Source organism: Myotis myotis, unplaced genomic scaffold (assembly GCF_014108235.1).
Source record: "Myotis myotis isolate mMyoMyo1 unplaced genomic scaffold, mMyoMyo1.p scaffold_m19_p_16, whole genome shotgun sequence".
NCBI lineage: Eukaryota > Metazoa > Chordata > Mammalia > Chiroptera > Vespertilionidae > Myotis > Myotis myotis.
In genome coordinates this window covers 24,606,575-24,623,915 of record NW_023416320.1, presented here as the reverse complement: position 1 = coordinate 24,623,915, position 17,341 = coordinate 24,606,575, and the positions used below count along the sequence as shown (strand labels likewise).

Here is a 17,341-nt window from a genome sequence, read left to right as displayed (position 1 = left end):
GGACTAAATGACTTCTAAAGAAGAGAGTATGGGAAGGGGGAAATAGTAACTTCACAGTTCAGGAAGACAGACACTGCCTTAACCAAGTGACCATGGGAAACATCACCAGTGAGAAGTTCTGTTAATATGTCCTGCTCCATATGACAAGATGCAAAGGGCACCTCCGTAGTTATAAATAACCACAATCCCAGCCTACCCAGTCTAATGATGAGAAAAAAACACCAGGCAAACCCAAACTGAGGGATATTCTGCAAAATATTCCTCAATACTATTAAATTGATGAAAATTAAGGAATGACAGGGACCATCACAGGCCAGAGGAGATGAAGGAAACATGGGTTTTCCTGGATTTAATCCAGCAACTGAAAAAGGACATTAGTGAAAAAACGAGGGAAATCCAGATCCATGCTGGAGCTTAGTTAATGGACCAATGTTTTCTTAGGTCTGTTCATGTCCTGTGAGAATGTAACATGTTAACAGTAGGGAAAACTGGGTATAGGACATACTTGCTGAGAAGGAAATATACTAATAGAATTGTAATCCTTCTCAGCTATGAGTATATTTTGATCATTGTTGTAGCCTAAATTATTACTATGATAATATTGTCAATAAGACAGGCAGTCCCTGTCCTCAAAGTCACACCACTGAGAACTGGTGCTTTCTCTTTTCTCATGTCTCACTCACAGTGCTCACGGGATTCATCAGGTGGTGTCCTTCAGTGTTTTACTATGATGGCCTTTGCTTGGAACATTGATTAGAGTAATACTGATGTGCATTCACTTAAGTGACATTCTTTTTTTCTTCCCTTTTTATTGAATTTATTGGGGTGACACTGTTAACAGAATTATACAGGTTTCAGATGCACAATTCTACAATACATCATCTGTACACTGTACTGTGTGTTCGCACCCCAAGTCAAGTCTCTGTCCATCACCTTTTATCCTACCCCCCTTCACCTCCCGCAATCACCATGCTCTTGTCTGTGTCCATGAGTTTTTTCTTTTTTATTTAATCCCTCCTCTCCCTTCCCCATCTCACCCAGCTACCCCAGCCCCTGCCAACAACTGTTAGCCTGCCCTCTATCTGTGAGCCTGTCATTAAGTGACATAATTGGATGGTGTAACAGTTACACGTTTGCATGCCAGCGTATAGACCAGGGGTGGGCAAACTTTTTGACTCGAGGGCCACAATGGGTTCTTAAACTGGACCGGAGGGCCGGAACAAAAGCATGAGTGGAGTGTTTGTGTGAACTAATATAAATTCAAAGTAAATATCATTACATAAAAGGGTACGGTCTTTTTTTTTTTTTTTAGTTTTATTCATTTCAAACGGGCCGGATCCGGCCCGTGGGCCGTAGTTTGCCCACGGCTGGTATAGACTGATGTGCAGGAGTTTGTACAAAGGAGAATTGCACAAAGTATAGTATTTCATTTTCCTACTCTCAGACATCAAGGACCAGTCTCTAGAGCACTTTGCTTTTCAACAGGTATATCTAGCTGCCTGTACCAGATATTCTGTGTAATGTTAGATATTCCAAGTATAGTACAGGAGGAAAGGACTCGGCAAATTGAGTGGGTTGAAAAGGTAGAAAATTTTTATGATTCCTCAAGATAAACTTTTACCCCCAAAACATGTTGCTTGGGTGTGAGAAGTCCTTCCCATTTGATTATGAGCCACTGAGTGAGGGTGGAGGTCATCCTGTTACCCTGTTTATGATGCTTATTCTCGTTAACTATCTAGTGTCATTGCAAGTCACTGTTGGCACTTACAGGCTCTGTTTTTATTGAATTGAATATAAAAGCAGAAGGTGATTTTATCAGCCACAGAATAAATAATATTGTGGAGAGATCACAGTTCTGGGAATCAGTAAACCTGGGTTCTCTGTCCCAATTTCACAGGTGTCTAGTGAATCAATCACCCAACCTCACTGGGGCTATTTCTTTGAAAAATGAGAAGACTGGATAAGATTGTCTCAAAGTTTTCTTGCCAGTTTCCAGACTCCTGTGATTATTCTGTTACCACTACACAGTAAATACGTAGAGAAGGTTGCACTTTGTGGAAGAAAATCTAGGTTATAAACTCTTTATTTCAGCTTTTAAATATAGACAGCCTTGATTGGTTTATTTGCATTTTCTAAAAAGAACGTATATTTCAGTCTCAGACCATCCATGTATGCTCAGAGCATGTGCAGAAGACATTATGAAGTTAGATATATGAGGGTGAAAATTTTCAATGGACTGTACACTATTTTTTCTGATCTCTTTGGATAAACCCATCTCCTTCCCAGACCAGCTCACAGTGATGTTCATCAGCCACTAGGCTTGGCTTTTAGAGTTTTGACAGACTGCACACTCTTCAAGCTCTCACTGAGACAGGAGATATCCCTAGTGCGAGATTCCAAGGACAGTTTAAGGCCCCTGCCTTCAAGGTGTTTAGGTTCCAGTAGTAGACTTAAAATGAATACATGAGTAGCAATAATAGCAACTTGAATCTAAACTATTGAGATACTTTAAGGCAGGCCATGAGGTGAGCGGGGACAGCTTGCCAACTTCTCTGCTCCAATTACGTACAGATACACTCTAAAAATTTCTAGTGGAGATTGGTAGTTGCCCACATCCTGAAACTCCTGGGTCCTGCCTGTAATGCTATAGAAGAGCCCCCTGTCCTTGAGGTCTAATGTCCAAGAAGTCTATCCAGGACCGATAGAGCGAGGCTAGGATTGACACTGTGACTCCTGAATGTTAATCTCTGCATAGCAAACAAACACAATTCGGATAAAGGAGAGGAGTTTAAAAAAGTTCATTCCATTTAAAGCTCATTCCTTTTACTTTGAGAACATATATGGCTACTATGGTTGCTTGGTGTTCAAAAGTCCTGTTTTGAAATAATGACATTGGTAGGTGGTTGGTTGGTTGGTTGGTTGGTTGTTATGACTGCCATTTTAACTCTGACCTTGGCAAGGTCAAAGTTGATAAGTCTTGAATTCCCCAGGTCTGGCAAGCACTGCCATCAGTCCTTTGTCAGCATAGCTGGTGTCTTCATGGAATGTGTCTTCTGCTCTCTCACCCTGTGGTGGGAACTCAAGGCGGTAATCCCCTGCTCATTTTATGGTTGAGCAACCAGACTTGGAACCATGTGTTCTACATTTTCCATTAATGTACTACAGACTGGTCCTGGCTTTGATTAAAAATCTGCTCCCCAGACCCCCTGTGCACAGTAATTACATGCATAGAGTTATTATGTATGAGGTCACCAGACCTTACATGTTCCTTCCACCTTGCAAATATGGAGCCAAGTCCTTTCATGCGGGAGGGGAGACATTATCCTTTACGTGTTGTGGTTTTAATTAGCAATGGCAAATGTTTTCAACTGCAAAATAGAGATGTCTGCTTTCCTGGCAGAAGCTCCTAACATCTATTGACTGTCTCTCTTTGAGGGGTCCCTTCACACATCAGGTTTTGACTCTCCTGCGGTTGTTGTCCATTCCAAGAGGAGCCAACCAGTATCTGAGGAGACTATCATTTGGTTTCCATGCTTAGTCAAACAGTCGAGTTTCACAGCTACTTTTCCAGGAAACACGGAGTCTTCTGTTAAATACAGATGTCCTTGTGCTGCCTCTTAGGTGATTGCCAGGTGATCCGAAGCCTGAACAGAAGAGCTGGCTGCTTCTCACTTCTTTTTCCACTGCTCCCTGCAGGGGTCCAGCTGAGGCGTACCTCTCAGCATGTCTATGAAAGGGGAAGTGTGAATCTTACATAGAATACAAAAAGTGATTCAGGACCAGTGGGACCCCTTATCTACCCAGTTGTCCTCTAGACCCTTTACATTGTTACTGCTTAGGCGTTAGAGTCCAAGGCTGCCCTTGAACCTCATCTCTTGTATAGAAACGGTGTGAGTTGGGGTAAACTGTTTAATCTCTCCAGTGAACAAGAAAACAGTGGGCATCCAGACTGTGTTAAGAGCTTAGCACAGATTCTCTCAATTCTTCCAGTGTGGTAAGGACAGCTTAGGTGCTCACCCTCTAACATTCACTTTCCCCTCCCTTGCTTATAAATCTCAATTTTGTGTGGACAAAAATGTGTCTCCTACGTATTTTCAAGCTTCCTTGTAGCTCAAGTGGCCACATATGACAGAGTTCTGACTATGGGGACATAGGCAGGAATCTTCTGGGGTTCTGCCTCATCTTTCCTGATCAAGAGGACCCCTGTGGCTGATAACCCTCTTCTGTTGTCTTTTTACCTGAAACACTGATGTGATATCTGGAACTGCAGCAGCCATCTTGTGCTCCTGAAGAAAATGCTGAAAGAATAACAGATACCAGCCCTGGCATCGTTGAAATGCTAAACCAACATGTGTGGATACATTTATGAGACTTTCCATTATGTAGAAGAAAAAACCCTTAGTTTAAAGCCACCGGGGTCAGATATACTTGCAGTTGTTATACCTTCCTGACTGCTACAGGAAATATCATAGTTATCTCCAGTCGCCAGATGAGGAAACTGAGGGCCAGAGATGTTAAATAATTTGCCTGATTTACACAGCTAGCTATCAGTGGAACTGGAATTCAGACCCCACAAGGCTGACTTAGAGCCTGAGTTCATTACCACTTACCTTGTGATTTTTGGAACAATGCAGGAGGCAGCTAATCAATGATTCTCTCTCATCATTGATCGATCTCTCTCTCTCTCCCTCTCCCTTCCTCTCTGAAATCAATAAAAATATATTTTTAAAAAACAGGTCAACAACATTCCTAATCCCCTCCAACTTTAAGTGGCAGAGGGGAAGTCCCTAGTGAGTGCAGCCAAAAGCTTGGGTATTCTCTCCTCCATCCGGCCCCCCTCATAGGGTGGAGGCTCTGCCCCACACATGGCAGTCTGAGACTAACGGGCCCTGACCCCCCTCTCCCCAGCTGACTCAGAGGCTGATGATTTCAACCAGGAGAGGCAAGCTGAGAAGGCCAGGGGCTACTGTCCCTCCCCAGGTCTCTTATTTTTGATGTCGAAATGCAGCCATTTGGAATCATTGCTGGCTTAGACTGCTATTGTACCTGACCTTGCTTTTCACCTCAAGGAGAGAAAGTTTACTGCTGGAAGTTTGCAACCGCAAACCATTTTTATGTAAACATGAACCAGAATTTTTTTTAAAAAATCCTTTGATACAATATAAATTTTATCATTATAAATCAAGCTTTATCTACTAAAGCATATTCCAGTGATTTGATCTTTGTTGCAACTGATTTAAAATAGAAGACATTGGTTTGCTATTTAGGGGTGCTTTTTTCTTAGAAACCTTTCAGCACTTACTGTTTTTGAGAATTTTATTCTAATTGAGTCAGCTGAGCAGTAGTTGTACTTCCATTTATTACTTTAGTTTTATGGTTTCCATTTCCAAGGGGACTTCATTTACTTGAGTGATATATCCCAAAGAAAATGGAAGAGTAATTTAGACCCTCTACCACGAGGTGGTGATAAAAAGTTGTGTGTATATATTTGCAGGACGAGGTTTAATATAATCATTACTACACACCCAGAGATAGGAAGATGTAAGTGTGATTAAGAGAGGACAGTCCCTTGTCCTCAAGGAAATTGTCATTTCAAGGGACAGGTTGTCCTAGAAACAAGGAATTTCGATGCAGTGTATTGAGTATTGTATTAGACGGAAGCCTGAGCATTCTGTGATGAGGAGGAGGGCACCGCACAGGCAATGTGGGCAGGGAGCATGGCAGGAGATCTCAGTCAGGGAGAGCTTCTCGGAGGAGGCAGCCCAGACTTCAAAAATGTGTGTTTGAGGCAGAAGCATACAAACTTTGTGTGCTTTTTACATCCTAAATTGATCTTTACTAAACAGTAAAGAGCATTTGAGAATAATTTTTAAGGAAAACATGCTGATGATGCACATTTTATTCAGGAATTTCAAATTCAAGGGACAGAGATCCAATGAAAACCAATGTAAGCGAAAGAGAGAATTTACTGAGACATCAGGCTTCAGGCGGACTTGCATTAGAGAACTCCAGTGATGTCACCGCTCCACCCTCAGGATTTGCTTGTCTTTGTATGTTGGCCTCCTTTGCTCCTATTGCAAGTAGAACTTACTACCTGCAGCTGCAGTGAAATGGATGGCATAGCCCTGATGCACTAACTCTCAGCTTAGTAAGGAAGCTTTTCTCTTCTACCGTTTATATGTAAGTCTCAAAGGAAGTTTCCTCTGGCCACGCTTGCCCATTCTGGGACTTGCTTGGCCGTGTGCTCATCTTTGGACCAAGCAATAGGCCAAGAGCATAGAATATGATGATTTACCCAGCCCAAATCACATCCCACATCTTGTAGAGAAAGTACTGTGTAGACCACATCACCAGCACCACAAGTGATGGTGTAGGTTGAGGAAGAGTTTATTTTCCCCCCTAATCTTTAAAAAAACATCTTTATTGTTGAAAGAATTACATATCCCTTTCTTTTCTCCCATTGACCCCTTCTATCCTTCCCCTACCCCCCCTCCAGGCCTCCACAACCCCTATTGTTTGTGTCCATGGGTTATGCATATATGCATACAAGTTCTTCTGTTGATCTTTTCCCACCCAAACCCACCCTCCCACTTCCCCACCCGCCTTGGGTTTCATTGCCAGAGGAAAAGGGCAGACTAAAACAATAGCTACCTACAGCAGAGAATGCCAGTGGTCCCTCTCTATCTATTTTTTCCTTTTAAGTAACCACCCCCAGTATCTTAGCTATGTATGTGTCCACCAAGGACAAAGGCATATATATATTTCAGGCTCACTTGCAACCAGATGTGGCCATTTGACTAAATCTGGTAAATGAATTCATGTAGGATTGCTGTGTGACAGTTTCTGAAAATCTCTCTTTAAAACGAGCTGGTATGCACCCTTTGCATCACTTTTCTTCTTAGTTTTTTCCTTGCTTTTTTGTGAAAGTGAAGAGATGATGGCTGGCTTTGTACCTGCCATATTGGACCAAGAAGCAAAGGCCACACCAGAGAGTCCCTGAGGACTTTGTAAAGTCGAGCTGCCATACCTCCCTGGACTGCCTAGTTCCAAACTTTTCTGTGAAAGAGAAATAAATACCTACCTTGCTAAAAGCACCATTTTGACATACACATCACAGTCCACTTCTGGGAAATTCACTGCTTTCTTCTAGTAACTTTGCTTCTTCAAACCTTATTTATGTCTGTGAGCCTATATACATAGTGGAATGTATTTATTCATTTAGTCAACAAATACTTATTGAGACTTACCATGTGCCAGTTCTAGGCACTGGGACTGCAACAGTGAACTCAACTATGCAATAGTCAAAGCTTACATTTTAGTGGGACAAGAAGAAATAAAAGAAGATATTTATCATTTATAAAGGGTAATGCATGCATGGTTCAGGAGATACAGATATGGGATTGTTAGTGTGATTTTATATGGGGTGATAGAGAAAACCTTCTTTGATAAAATATTTGAGCAGGGACGTGAATGACTGGAAGGTGTGATGGTTCATTTTATGTCAGCTGGGCTGGGCCACAGAATGCCCAGATGTTTGGTTAATCATTATGTGCGTGTCTGTGAGGGTGTTTCTGGAGGGGATTCACATTTGAATCAGTAGACTGAGTAGAGCAGATTGCCTGCCCCAATATGGGCAGGCTCCATCCAATTCATTGAAGGCCTGAATCGAACAAAAGCCTGAGTAAGAAAAGAATTCTCTCTCTGCCTGGTTTTCTTCTAGTGGGAACCTCGGTTTTTTCTCAGCTGTGGACTTGGCCTGGAATGACGGCATCAGCTTTCCTGAGTCTCTGGCTTGCCCACTGTGGATCCTGGACTTCTCAGCCTCCATAATCACGTGAGCCAATTCCTTAGAGTAACTCTCTTTTGGGCATGGGAAGGCAAGCAGTGGTTCTCAAACTGTTTGGTCTCAGGGCCCCTTTGCACTCCTAAAAAAATTATTGATGATTCCCAAGAGCCTTGGTTATAAGGACTCTATCGATATCTGTCACATTAAAAATTATAAATTGAAATTTTTAAAAATATGTATTGATTCATTAAAAAGTATAATAATAAGCACATTGCATATTAATAAAAATAATATTTTTATGAAAAATAACTATATTTTCCAAAACAAAACAAAACAAATTTAATGAGAAGGGTAACATTATTTTGCATTTTTACAAATTTCTTCAATGTCTGGCTTGCTAGAGGTCAGCTGGATTCTCATAGCTGCTCTGCATCCAATCCATTATAGTATGTTTTGGTTTTAGTATATGAAGAAAATCTGGCCTCACTCAGATGCATGGTTGAAAATGGAAGAGTGTTTTAATAGCCTTTTCAGACATTTGCAGTCGTTATTCTTTGATATTACATCAAAACTCACCAACTGGGAGTATTTTAAAGGGTAGTTGCAATGTGGAATCAGAAACTATATCAATAAAGTATTCTCTGTACTCTCATGAGAAAATGGGCATGAAAACATTAGAACATTAGCATAATTAGAATATTAGAATAAAATTAATTTTGATCTTTAGACTCCTGAAAGCGTGTCAGAGACCACACTTTGAGAACCATTGCTTCCGAATAAGTGAGGAAAGAATGGATGAAGAAGTGCATGTAGGAACTTGCAGGTTGTGAAGAAGACTTGGAAATTTATTCTGAGTGAAATGAGAAGACATTGTAGGATTTTGAGTGGAGAAATGAATTGGTCTAACATTTGAAAGGTCCACTCTCTCTATATATGGACTGTGGAGGATGAAGGTGAAGGAGACAGGTCATCCAGGAGGTGGTTGCAATAATCCAGGTGAGAGATGATGGCAGCTTGGACCGCAGAGGGCATGAGGGAGGTGGCCTGGCTTGTCAGATGAATAGTCAGACTGACCTGTGTCCTAGGACCACCGTTGCTAGATGTATGATCTTGGACATATAACTCTGTAAGCCTCCATGTCTTTATGTACACATCCATCCACAGGAAGTACTTGCCCTAGGGCTGTGGTTCTCAACCTTCCTAATGCCGTGACCCTTTAATACAGTTCCTCATGTTGTGGTGACCCCCAACCATAAAATTATTTTCGTTGCTACTTCATGACTGTAGTTTTACTCCTTTTATGAATCATAATGTAAATATCTGATATGCAGGATGTATTTTCATTGTTACAAATTGAACATAATGAAAGCATAGTGATTAATCACAAAAACAATATGTAATTATATATGTGTTTCCCGATGGTCTTAGGCAACCCCTGTGAAAGGGTCGTTCGACCCCCAAAGGGGTCGCGACCCACAGGTTGAGAACCGCTGCCCTAGGGCCTGGTGCATTTAGTGCTTAACATTTAGTGCATTTAGTGTTTGTGTTGCTAGTGGATTGGGTCACTCACAACTAGTTTGGTGCAAAGCTGGAAAACTCCCCATCATCCTGAGGATGTCTTCCACTGGGCTTCTGGTCCGTGTGTGTGTGTGTGTGTGTGTGTGTGTGTGTGTGTACACTGCTTCTAAGACATAAAGAAGAAGAGAAAAACAAAAACGGGAGCTCTGGGCAAGCAGATGATTTGAATGAAGGGATGGTTTGTGGCAGGGCACATGCTTCCCTTTAGCCTGATGTTGTTTCTCAGGAGCATCTGTTTTGCCTTAAGCATGGGGTCCCTTTAGGGAATGTTTTTAAAGGAGGTTGACCTTTTCCTCAGGTCCCCCCTCCCTGCCATGTGGTTTGGTGGAGGCCCGTGGCTTTCGGAGTCTGTGCACAAGCAGCTCTGCCTCCTGAGAGCACCAATTTAGCGAGAATGATCATGGACCACTGAATGGCTGTCAGGAGGGAACAATTCCCATCAGTTCAAATCTAGAACAGATTTGAACTAATGCCCTGGGATTAAAAAGCCATCCTGTCTCTAGTTGAATAGGGACTGATGTTTGTAAATGCAGTTTTAAGCATGTTGCTCAGGAGGGTATTATGTTGCATTATACCCTCCTTTAGAGTGTCAAACACTTTATGAATATCTGTTGGGTCCAGTATGGTTTGATTAAATGATATTTACAATTCAGGGGGAAACGTGGCCCCTGACATAGCCACAACGTGTGGGCTTTTGGTACCTAAAAGGTCATGCTTTTATTTTATTTTTTGAAAAAATATGTTTGTTTTTTTTATTGATTTCAGAGAAGAAGGGAGAGGGAGAGAGAGACAGAAACACTAATGAGAGAGAATCATTGATTGGCTGCCTCCTGTACACCCCCCACTGGGGATCTGGGCCACAATCCAGGCATGTAACCTGACCAGGAATTGAACCGTGACCTCCTGGTTCATAGGTCGATGCTCAACCACTGACCTACACCAGCCGGGCAGTCATGCTTTTATAGAGTGTCCACTCCATCATTTCAGGACTTGGTACTTGCAAATCAGTCATGTATAATGAACAAATTTTTGATGTGGGAGGTGGGAGGCAGCATGTTGTGTAATGGTAAGATGGATGATGAAGTCGGAAGGACACATTTCAGTCCTCTGCTTCCCAGGTGTGTGACTTCAGCAAGTCACTTAAACCCCTGGAACCTTTCTTTCTTCATCTGTTAAATGGGTGTAGTAACATGTTCTACTGAGGGCAGGCCTGGTAGGAAATTTAAACTGCATAGTGGGTGTTGAATACTTAACTTAGCTCAGTGTCTGGAAATCAGCAGATGCTCCAAACACCAGATCGCCATCCTCTGCTCTCTTAATGGTCTTGAGCAAAAGGAATGAATCACATGTGTCCAGCCCTAATCAGCAAGGCATGCGTTTGAAATCTTCAGTTCAGAAGGAGGCATCTTAGGTAGCTTTCCCATCACATGGCAAGTGCTGGGAGGTAATCCTGCAGAGAACTGAGGGTATCGCCTTTTTCACTCCCCATGGCTTTCCAGTGATCGGTGCTATTCTGTATTGGGAAAATGCAAAATAGAAAAAGCGACAAAGGAAATCGATAACCAGACGCCAAACAAATCAAGCTCAAGTCACACCTTTAGTGGGTAGAAAATGGAATAGGAGACAACCTCTGGGTGGGCTAAGTCTCCTGAGGAACTGAGAGTTAAGAAAGGGACATTTGAGATTCCTGGACAGATAGAAAGACAGGCCAAAGGGCCAGGCACAGTGGCTCCCGCAGTGTTCCCGGCCCAGGCTATTTGGAATGATCACAGTGCCTGGCTCCACTGAGAGACCAGATGTGGGCTCTGTGTTCACCTGTTCCGCTTGATGGGACTGCACCCGCAGGATTTATTCACAGGTGTCTCCCTAGCTATTGAGCTCAGCTCCCAGTTGCCTCCCTTCTCCTGCTGAAATGCTCATGATTGCCTGGGACGTCCACCTTTCTTTTACGTGAAAATGTTTTTTGTTTAAATGTGGTGGTTTTTTTAAAATTGATTTAAGAGGAAGGGAGAGGGACAGAAAAATAGAAACATCAATAATGAGAGAGAATCATTGATTGGCTGCCTCCTACACTCCCCACACTGGGGATTGAGCCCAAAATATAGGCATGTGTCCTGACCGGGTATCAAACCATGACCTCCTGGTTCATAGGTCGATGCTCAACCACTGAGCAACACCAGCCAGGCTTAATTACCTCTTTAAAGGCCCTATCTCTAAATATATTCACATCTTGAGGTAGTAGGGAATTTCAACATATGAATTTTGAGGGGACACAAATCATCCCATAGCATGAGGCTTCACCCCATCATCCTCAATTCAGGAAGGGGAGAGGCTTAGGGGTGTTTCTTTTATTAAAGTTTACCTTTGATAGGTAAATAAGCACATGTTCTGCTGGCAAATTGAAAATCAGCCTGAAAAAGGCAAAGCATTACAATTTTCCGTTCACTCAGGATTTCATTGTTTGATAAAGATGGTGATTTTCCCATTTTTGGCACTAATCTCTGTTAACCACCCCTGACTGTTTTGTTTATTAAGTCCTTAGTTACAGCCTGGAGTTGACGTAGAATGTCTTCCTCTGGAAATGTGTACACGTTGTACAAGCTCTAAAAGGAAAAAAACATGATACTGTGCTGGCATCAGCTGAGTTTTAGTATAAAGAAGGATTGCAAGGGTGTCAAAAGAGTGGATAGATGATGCTGAACAACTTTATTCCAAAGGACAGAGATGAATTATTTAGATGTGGATAAGAGAAAAAAATTTGACTTGGCATCAAGGGAAATAACATGATATTAAGATTGTTGGTTATGCTTATCAACAAGAAACTCTGAGCTTTTTAAAGATACCTCTGTTTCCATAGAGGACATTTTCATTTATGACCATAATCATGACCTATAAGAGCCTATGTGAAATAATGAAAGCTAATGCAAAATTCCATCTCTGAGCCAATATTATTATTACCACAAGGTGGTAACTTTTTTTTCTTTTAACTATCCTTATTCTATGCATGGAACACTAGAATGGGGCTATTCTGTTTTTGTTTTTGTTTTCCTTTTTATAGTTTCATTTTTATTTATTATTGTTATTATTTGTTAATCCTTCACCCAAAGATATTTTTCCATTGATCTTTTAGCGAGAGGGAAAGACAGAGAGAAACATTGATGTGAGAGAAACACATTGATTGGTTGCCTCCTGCACGTGCCCTGACTAGGGCCTGGCTGAGGACAAGCCTGCAACCAAGGTACATGCCTTTGACTGGAATGGAACCTGGGACCCTTTGGTCTGCAGGCCAACGCTCTATCCACTGAACCAAAATGGCTAGGGCTAGATTGGGGCTGTTTTGAATAGTACAATCTATAGATTTAAAATCTAATAATGTTATTAACTTGATTTGTTTCCATCAAGAAAGAATAATTTTGCATAAAGCATACATAGAATAGTTGAGTTCTATGAGATATTATAAGGCATCTGTTTCAACTCCCTTATCTTATAGGTGAAGAACCTGAGGTTAGCCCGTGTGTATCTCTCTTGTGGTCATCAACACAAATGAATTCAACATTCTCCAATTTTCTATTTAGGGCTTATTCTAGCCATAGATTCACAGAGCATTTGTGCTAAATAGGACCTTAGAGGATGTTGAATTCAACTCTCTTGTTATACTTAGGTAATTAGTTAGTTAATTTATTATTATTATTATTATTATTATTATTATTATTATTTATTAAGGACTTTGCAGCTCACAAATGTGAGGCAGTCCGCTGAGGTCACAGGAAATTGAAGACAGAGCCAGGAACTGGAACCCTTCACATAACTAAGAGAAGGGAACTAAAAACACATCTGTCATGTTAATAGATTTAAATGGGGTTCAAATGACCTGTTAAGAGACACAAAGAATGAATAATAAAATGAAATCCACATCTGATACCTTATAGCAAAATAAGCTCATTATTGATTGAAAATGTAAACATAAAATAGGAAGTCTTGAAAGTATGAGAGAAAGCATGGGTTCATTTAAAAATAACATTGGAGTGGAAGAGACATCTCTAACAACTGGCCAGGGCCCAGAAGTCATAAATGAAATCGTGGTCGACTCACTTATTTTCTTAATATATAAAGAGCTCTTATAAATAAGCAAGGAAAAGACCGAAAACTAGTAGAAAAGTTGGTGAGGAAAATAATAAAGCTGTTCTCAGAGAAAGAAGTACAAATGGTTTATTAATAGTCACTTTTCTTCACTTAGTTATAGGAATGTAAGTCAAGACAAGGGCATTTTAAAAGGTTAACTTATATTGGCTAAGATTTCGTAGTTTGATAACAGAGTAATGTCATGGGTATGTGGAAACAGATATAGTCATACTCTGGTGCTAGGAATATATAGGCACTTTTTTTTTAATGGACAAGTTGAAAATAGCTCTCGGATTTTAAAAGCACATATCCTTTGATTCAGCAATTCTGCTTTTAGTCTTTCTTTTTCTATAGGAATGTTCTCACATATTTGCAAAGATATGACTCCAAGGATGGCATGAAGCCTTGTTTGTAATAATAAACATTTGGGAATGATTTAAATATGTATCAATAAGAATTAAGAATTTAAAGTATGATGTGACAATCTAACGTGTGGCATGCCATATACTATTTAAAATATTGAGGTGACTTTATATTTGCTGAAGTGGAAAGATCTCTGAGATGCATTGTAAAGCAAGAAAGAAGCACTTACAGTTGAGTGTATAAATATTCATTTACAGGAAGATTTATAAGAACATTCATATGTAAAATTACTGGAGGAAAAGGGGATAAAGGTTTACTACTGAGGAGTAGACCCAGTAGTCTAGGTCTAGGATAAGGAGAGGGATGCATGGTTTTGTTATACCCTTTTGTACTGTTTGAATATTTTTTTTACTATGTGTGTGGTTTTCATAATAACAATAGAAAACACTAAAAACAAAATACAGATGGTCCCCAACTTAAAAATTTTCTTTTACTTTATGATGGTGCAAAAGGAATAGAAACTAGAAAGTCCCCAATTGGAAACCAAATCCAATAGAAACTGTACTTCAAATTTTGATTTTTGATCTTTTCCCAAGCTAGCCATAGGCTGATACTCTATCATGATGCCGGGTAGCGGTGGAGAGCCCCAGCCCCCAGCCAGCCACGAGACCTTGAGGGTAAACCACCACTGTCTACAGTGCACCATATTGCCAACATATTTTGGATATTGTGTTCTGAGCAAGTTTAAGTGGGTTAGGTATATTAAATGCACTTTCAACTTAGGATATTTTCAACTTACAGTGGGTTTATTAGATGTAACCTCATCATAAGTCTAGGAGTATTTGTACAATAAAATACAAAAGAGGAATTTTCATGTTGCTTTAATGAACCTGTAATTTATAGGATTAAATCCAGAGCTCTGCCTCACATGGCAAACTCTTGGGAGACTAACCCAGTTGACCTGGCCAGCCATCTCCCAGCGTTTCTCTCATTTGCCTTTCCTTTAGCCATGCCTAACCAATTATTGTTTCTTGAGTACATCCTGGCCTCAGTGTCTTTATTCACTTACCCCTTTTGCATGAAATATCCCTGACTCCCTCCTAGAAAATGTTATGTATCTATTAAGGGCAGTTCAAATGATGCCTCATCTGTGAGATCTAACACGACTGTTCAGGCAGAATTAGCTCTTCCATCCCTGCTCTTGTAGCACTGTAATCTGAGGGAGGCCAGATTTGTTGTGATCTCACCTACCCAGTGACAGGAGGGTGAGGTGACTATCTGAGCCCTTCACAGAGCACCCTGATCAGGTCTGCAGTTGTGGGTGAATCAGACCCATTCCCTTGGAACTCCTGAGAGTGGGGATTGTGTGCAGTGACGGTTTGGGCTCCACGCTAGCTCAGGCAGGTCATCCCACAGAGGGAAGGGGGCATGAAGGGTCCTTGCATGTCTGCTAACATCACACACATGTATGTGTTTCTATACATTACCTCATCTGGTCTTCACCCTTCAAAGTAGGTCTTGTTCTTGTTTATATCTTCTCTTTTGTAAATGAAGACATCTGAGGCTTCAAGAGGTGAAATAAATTACTCAAAGTAAGCGGTGGCGTTTGGTTTCCAATTTGGGACTTTCTGGCATGAAAGCCTGTGCCTATTCCATTCTGAAATCTGTGTTCTGGGAAGGGAGGGAGAGGGGAGGTTCTGAGTGAAGCAACAGTGTTCTCACTTGAGAGGCTCATCCCCTAACTCTCTTCTTTTGGGATGTGGAGTTGGACATGGACTGGGCTGAGGGTGGGGGCATGGAGGGTTGGGGAAGATGGGGAAAGTTGGGTGTGGCAGACCCTCCTCTGCCTGGCACTGACTTGCTAACTCTCGGGCTATGGAAGTCCTGGATTTGCAGATGTTCTCCTGACCCAGGTCCTGTCCTTTCAAAGGCCAGCTGGAGTGATTCTGTTTTCTGGAATAACAGAGGGAGGAGGAGGATTAATCCTTGGCAAACTTTGGGGCAGGAAATGTGAAACACGTGCCTGCCTGGGGTTCCTTCAAATGTTTCTAATCAATGAACCAGATTGCACTTGAATCTTTTATGGCTCCTCTGAAATTTATAGTGAAATTGAAAGCCAAGTGTAGCCCTGGACCAATTTGTGGTTGCTCTAATAACTAGCCCCTTTCCTGACTCCTTCCACCGCATAGTGAAAATTGTTATTGCAGTAGAATTACTTAGTCATACTTTCCAGGGGGTTGAAATTCCTTAGCTTGTCGTACGGATAAATCGTATGTTAATACCAGAGCAGTATAGCTTGTATGGGTCTTTGCATGGAATTTGACAGAAGACACAGTTGAAATTAGATATTGAAAATTCTATAGGTAGGATGTACCTATAGAATTCAGTCCAGTTCAAGAAACATTTTGAGCACCTACTATAGGGATGCCAGAGACTGGGCATACAGAGATGGTCTCTGCCCTTATTTCTTAAAGTCTATAACTTAAACTGGACATGTCTTAAAGTGAACTTACTATCTTTACAGTCCTGAGCTCAGATGATGGCACCATCAGCAATCCAGTTGCTGATGCCAGAAACCCTGGAATCATCCCTGATTTCTTCTTCCTCCTTTACAACCATGTTTAAACAAATGCACCACTAGTCTTGCACTTTGGGGCCATTATTAAGTCAAATAAGGGTGACTTGGACACGAGTACTGGGATGCTTCAACAGTAGATCTGATAACCTGCTGGCTACTAAGTTACTAGTGGGTTGGAAGGGTATACAGCCTGGATATGCTGGGGGGAAGAGGGAAATGGATGCCTCTTGCCCAGGGGAAGAGGGGAATGAAAAGAAGTTCAAGTGGAGTAGAACGTGGGTCAAGCATCGGAAGCAGGACAGAGGGAGAATTTTGAGATGCAAATACGGTAGGATTGTAGTGCTTAGGTTAGGATGGAAGCAGGTATAGAGGGATTAGATATGCGCCTACAGCAGGAAGTGATAGGCCCTCCAGGATATACTGGTAGCCTTTTTGGGGTCTGAGGCAGAAGTGGACCCATGCTAGGTTTCATGGCTTGGCATGTGGAACATGGACTGGGTTCCAGCTCAGGCAACTCGTTAGCTGTGGACCTTTGTCTTGACCAGGTTAATGCTAAACTATTTGAAGGAGTTAATGCTTTATCTTCTGGACAGTCGGGAAACCCTGCAGGGTATTAAGCAGATGAAGTGGATGGTCAGGTTAGCATTTTTGGACAATCTCCGTGGTTGAAGCATGGAAAATGTGTTAGAAGACTTCAAATTGGAGTCAAGAAGGATGGTTGGGTGACTTTCTCAGTGGTCCAGATGAGAGATGATGTTGGCCTGACCTGTGGCATTTGTTGGCATTAGTGCCATCATGAGGAATTAAGAGAAACTCAGCAGTAGCCTTCAAGGAGCTAGGCAGGAATCATAGTCTTGCTCTTTCTTACCAAAAGTCTGCCTTTGTGAGAGACAAAGAACACTGAGGCTTGCTGG

At 41.5% G+C, this 17,341-nt stretch overlaps 1 protein-coding gene across 1 annotated transcript in view; it reads left to right on the top strand.

The window, feature by feature from the left end:
- The window catches only part of TAF2 (TATA-box binding protein associated factor 2), an 83,082-nt gene extending 75,244 nt beyond the window's left edge, over positions 1-7,838 (top strand). Inside the window, exon 27 of the mRNA XM_036338145.1 lies at positions 7,721-7,838. Coding sequence (XP_036194038.1) covers positions 7,721-7,830 — 110 coding nt within the window. The 3' untranslated portion in view covers positions 7,831-7,838. The remainder of the gene's footprint in view (positions 1-7,720) is intronic.
- The last annotated feature ends 9,503 nt before the right edge of the window (positions 7,839-17,341 follow it).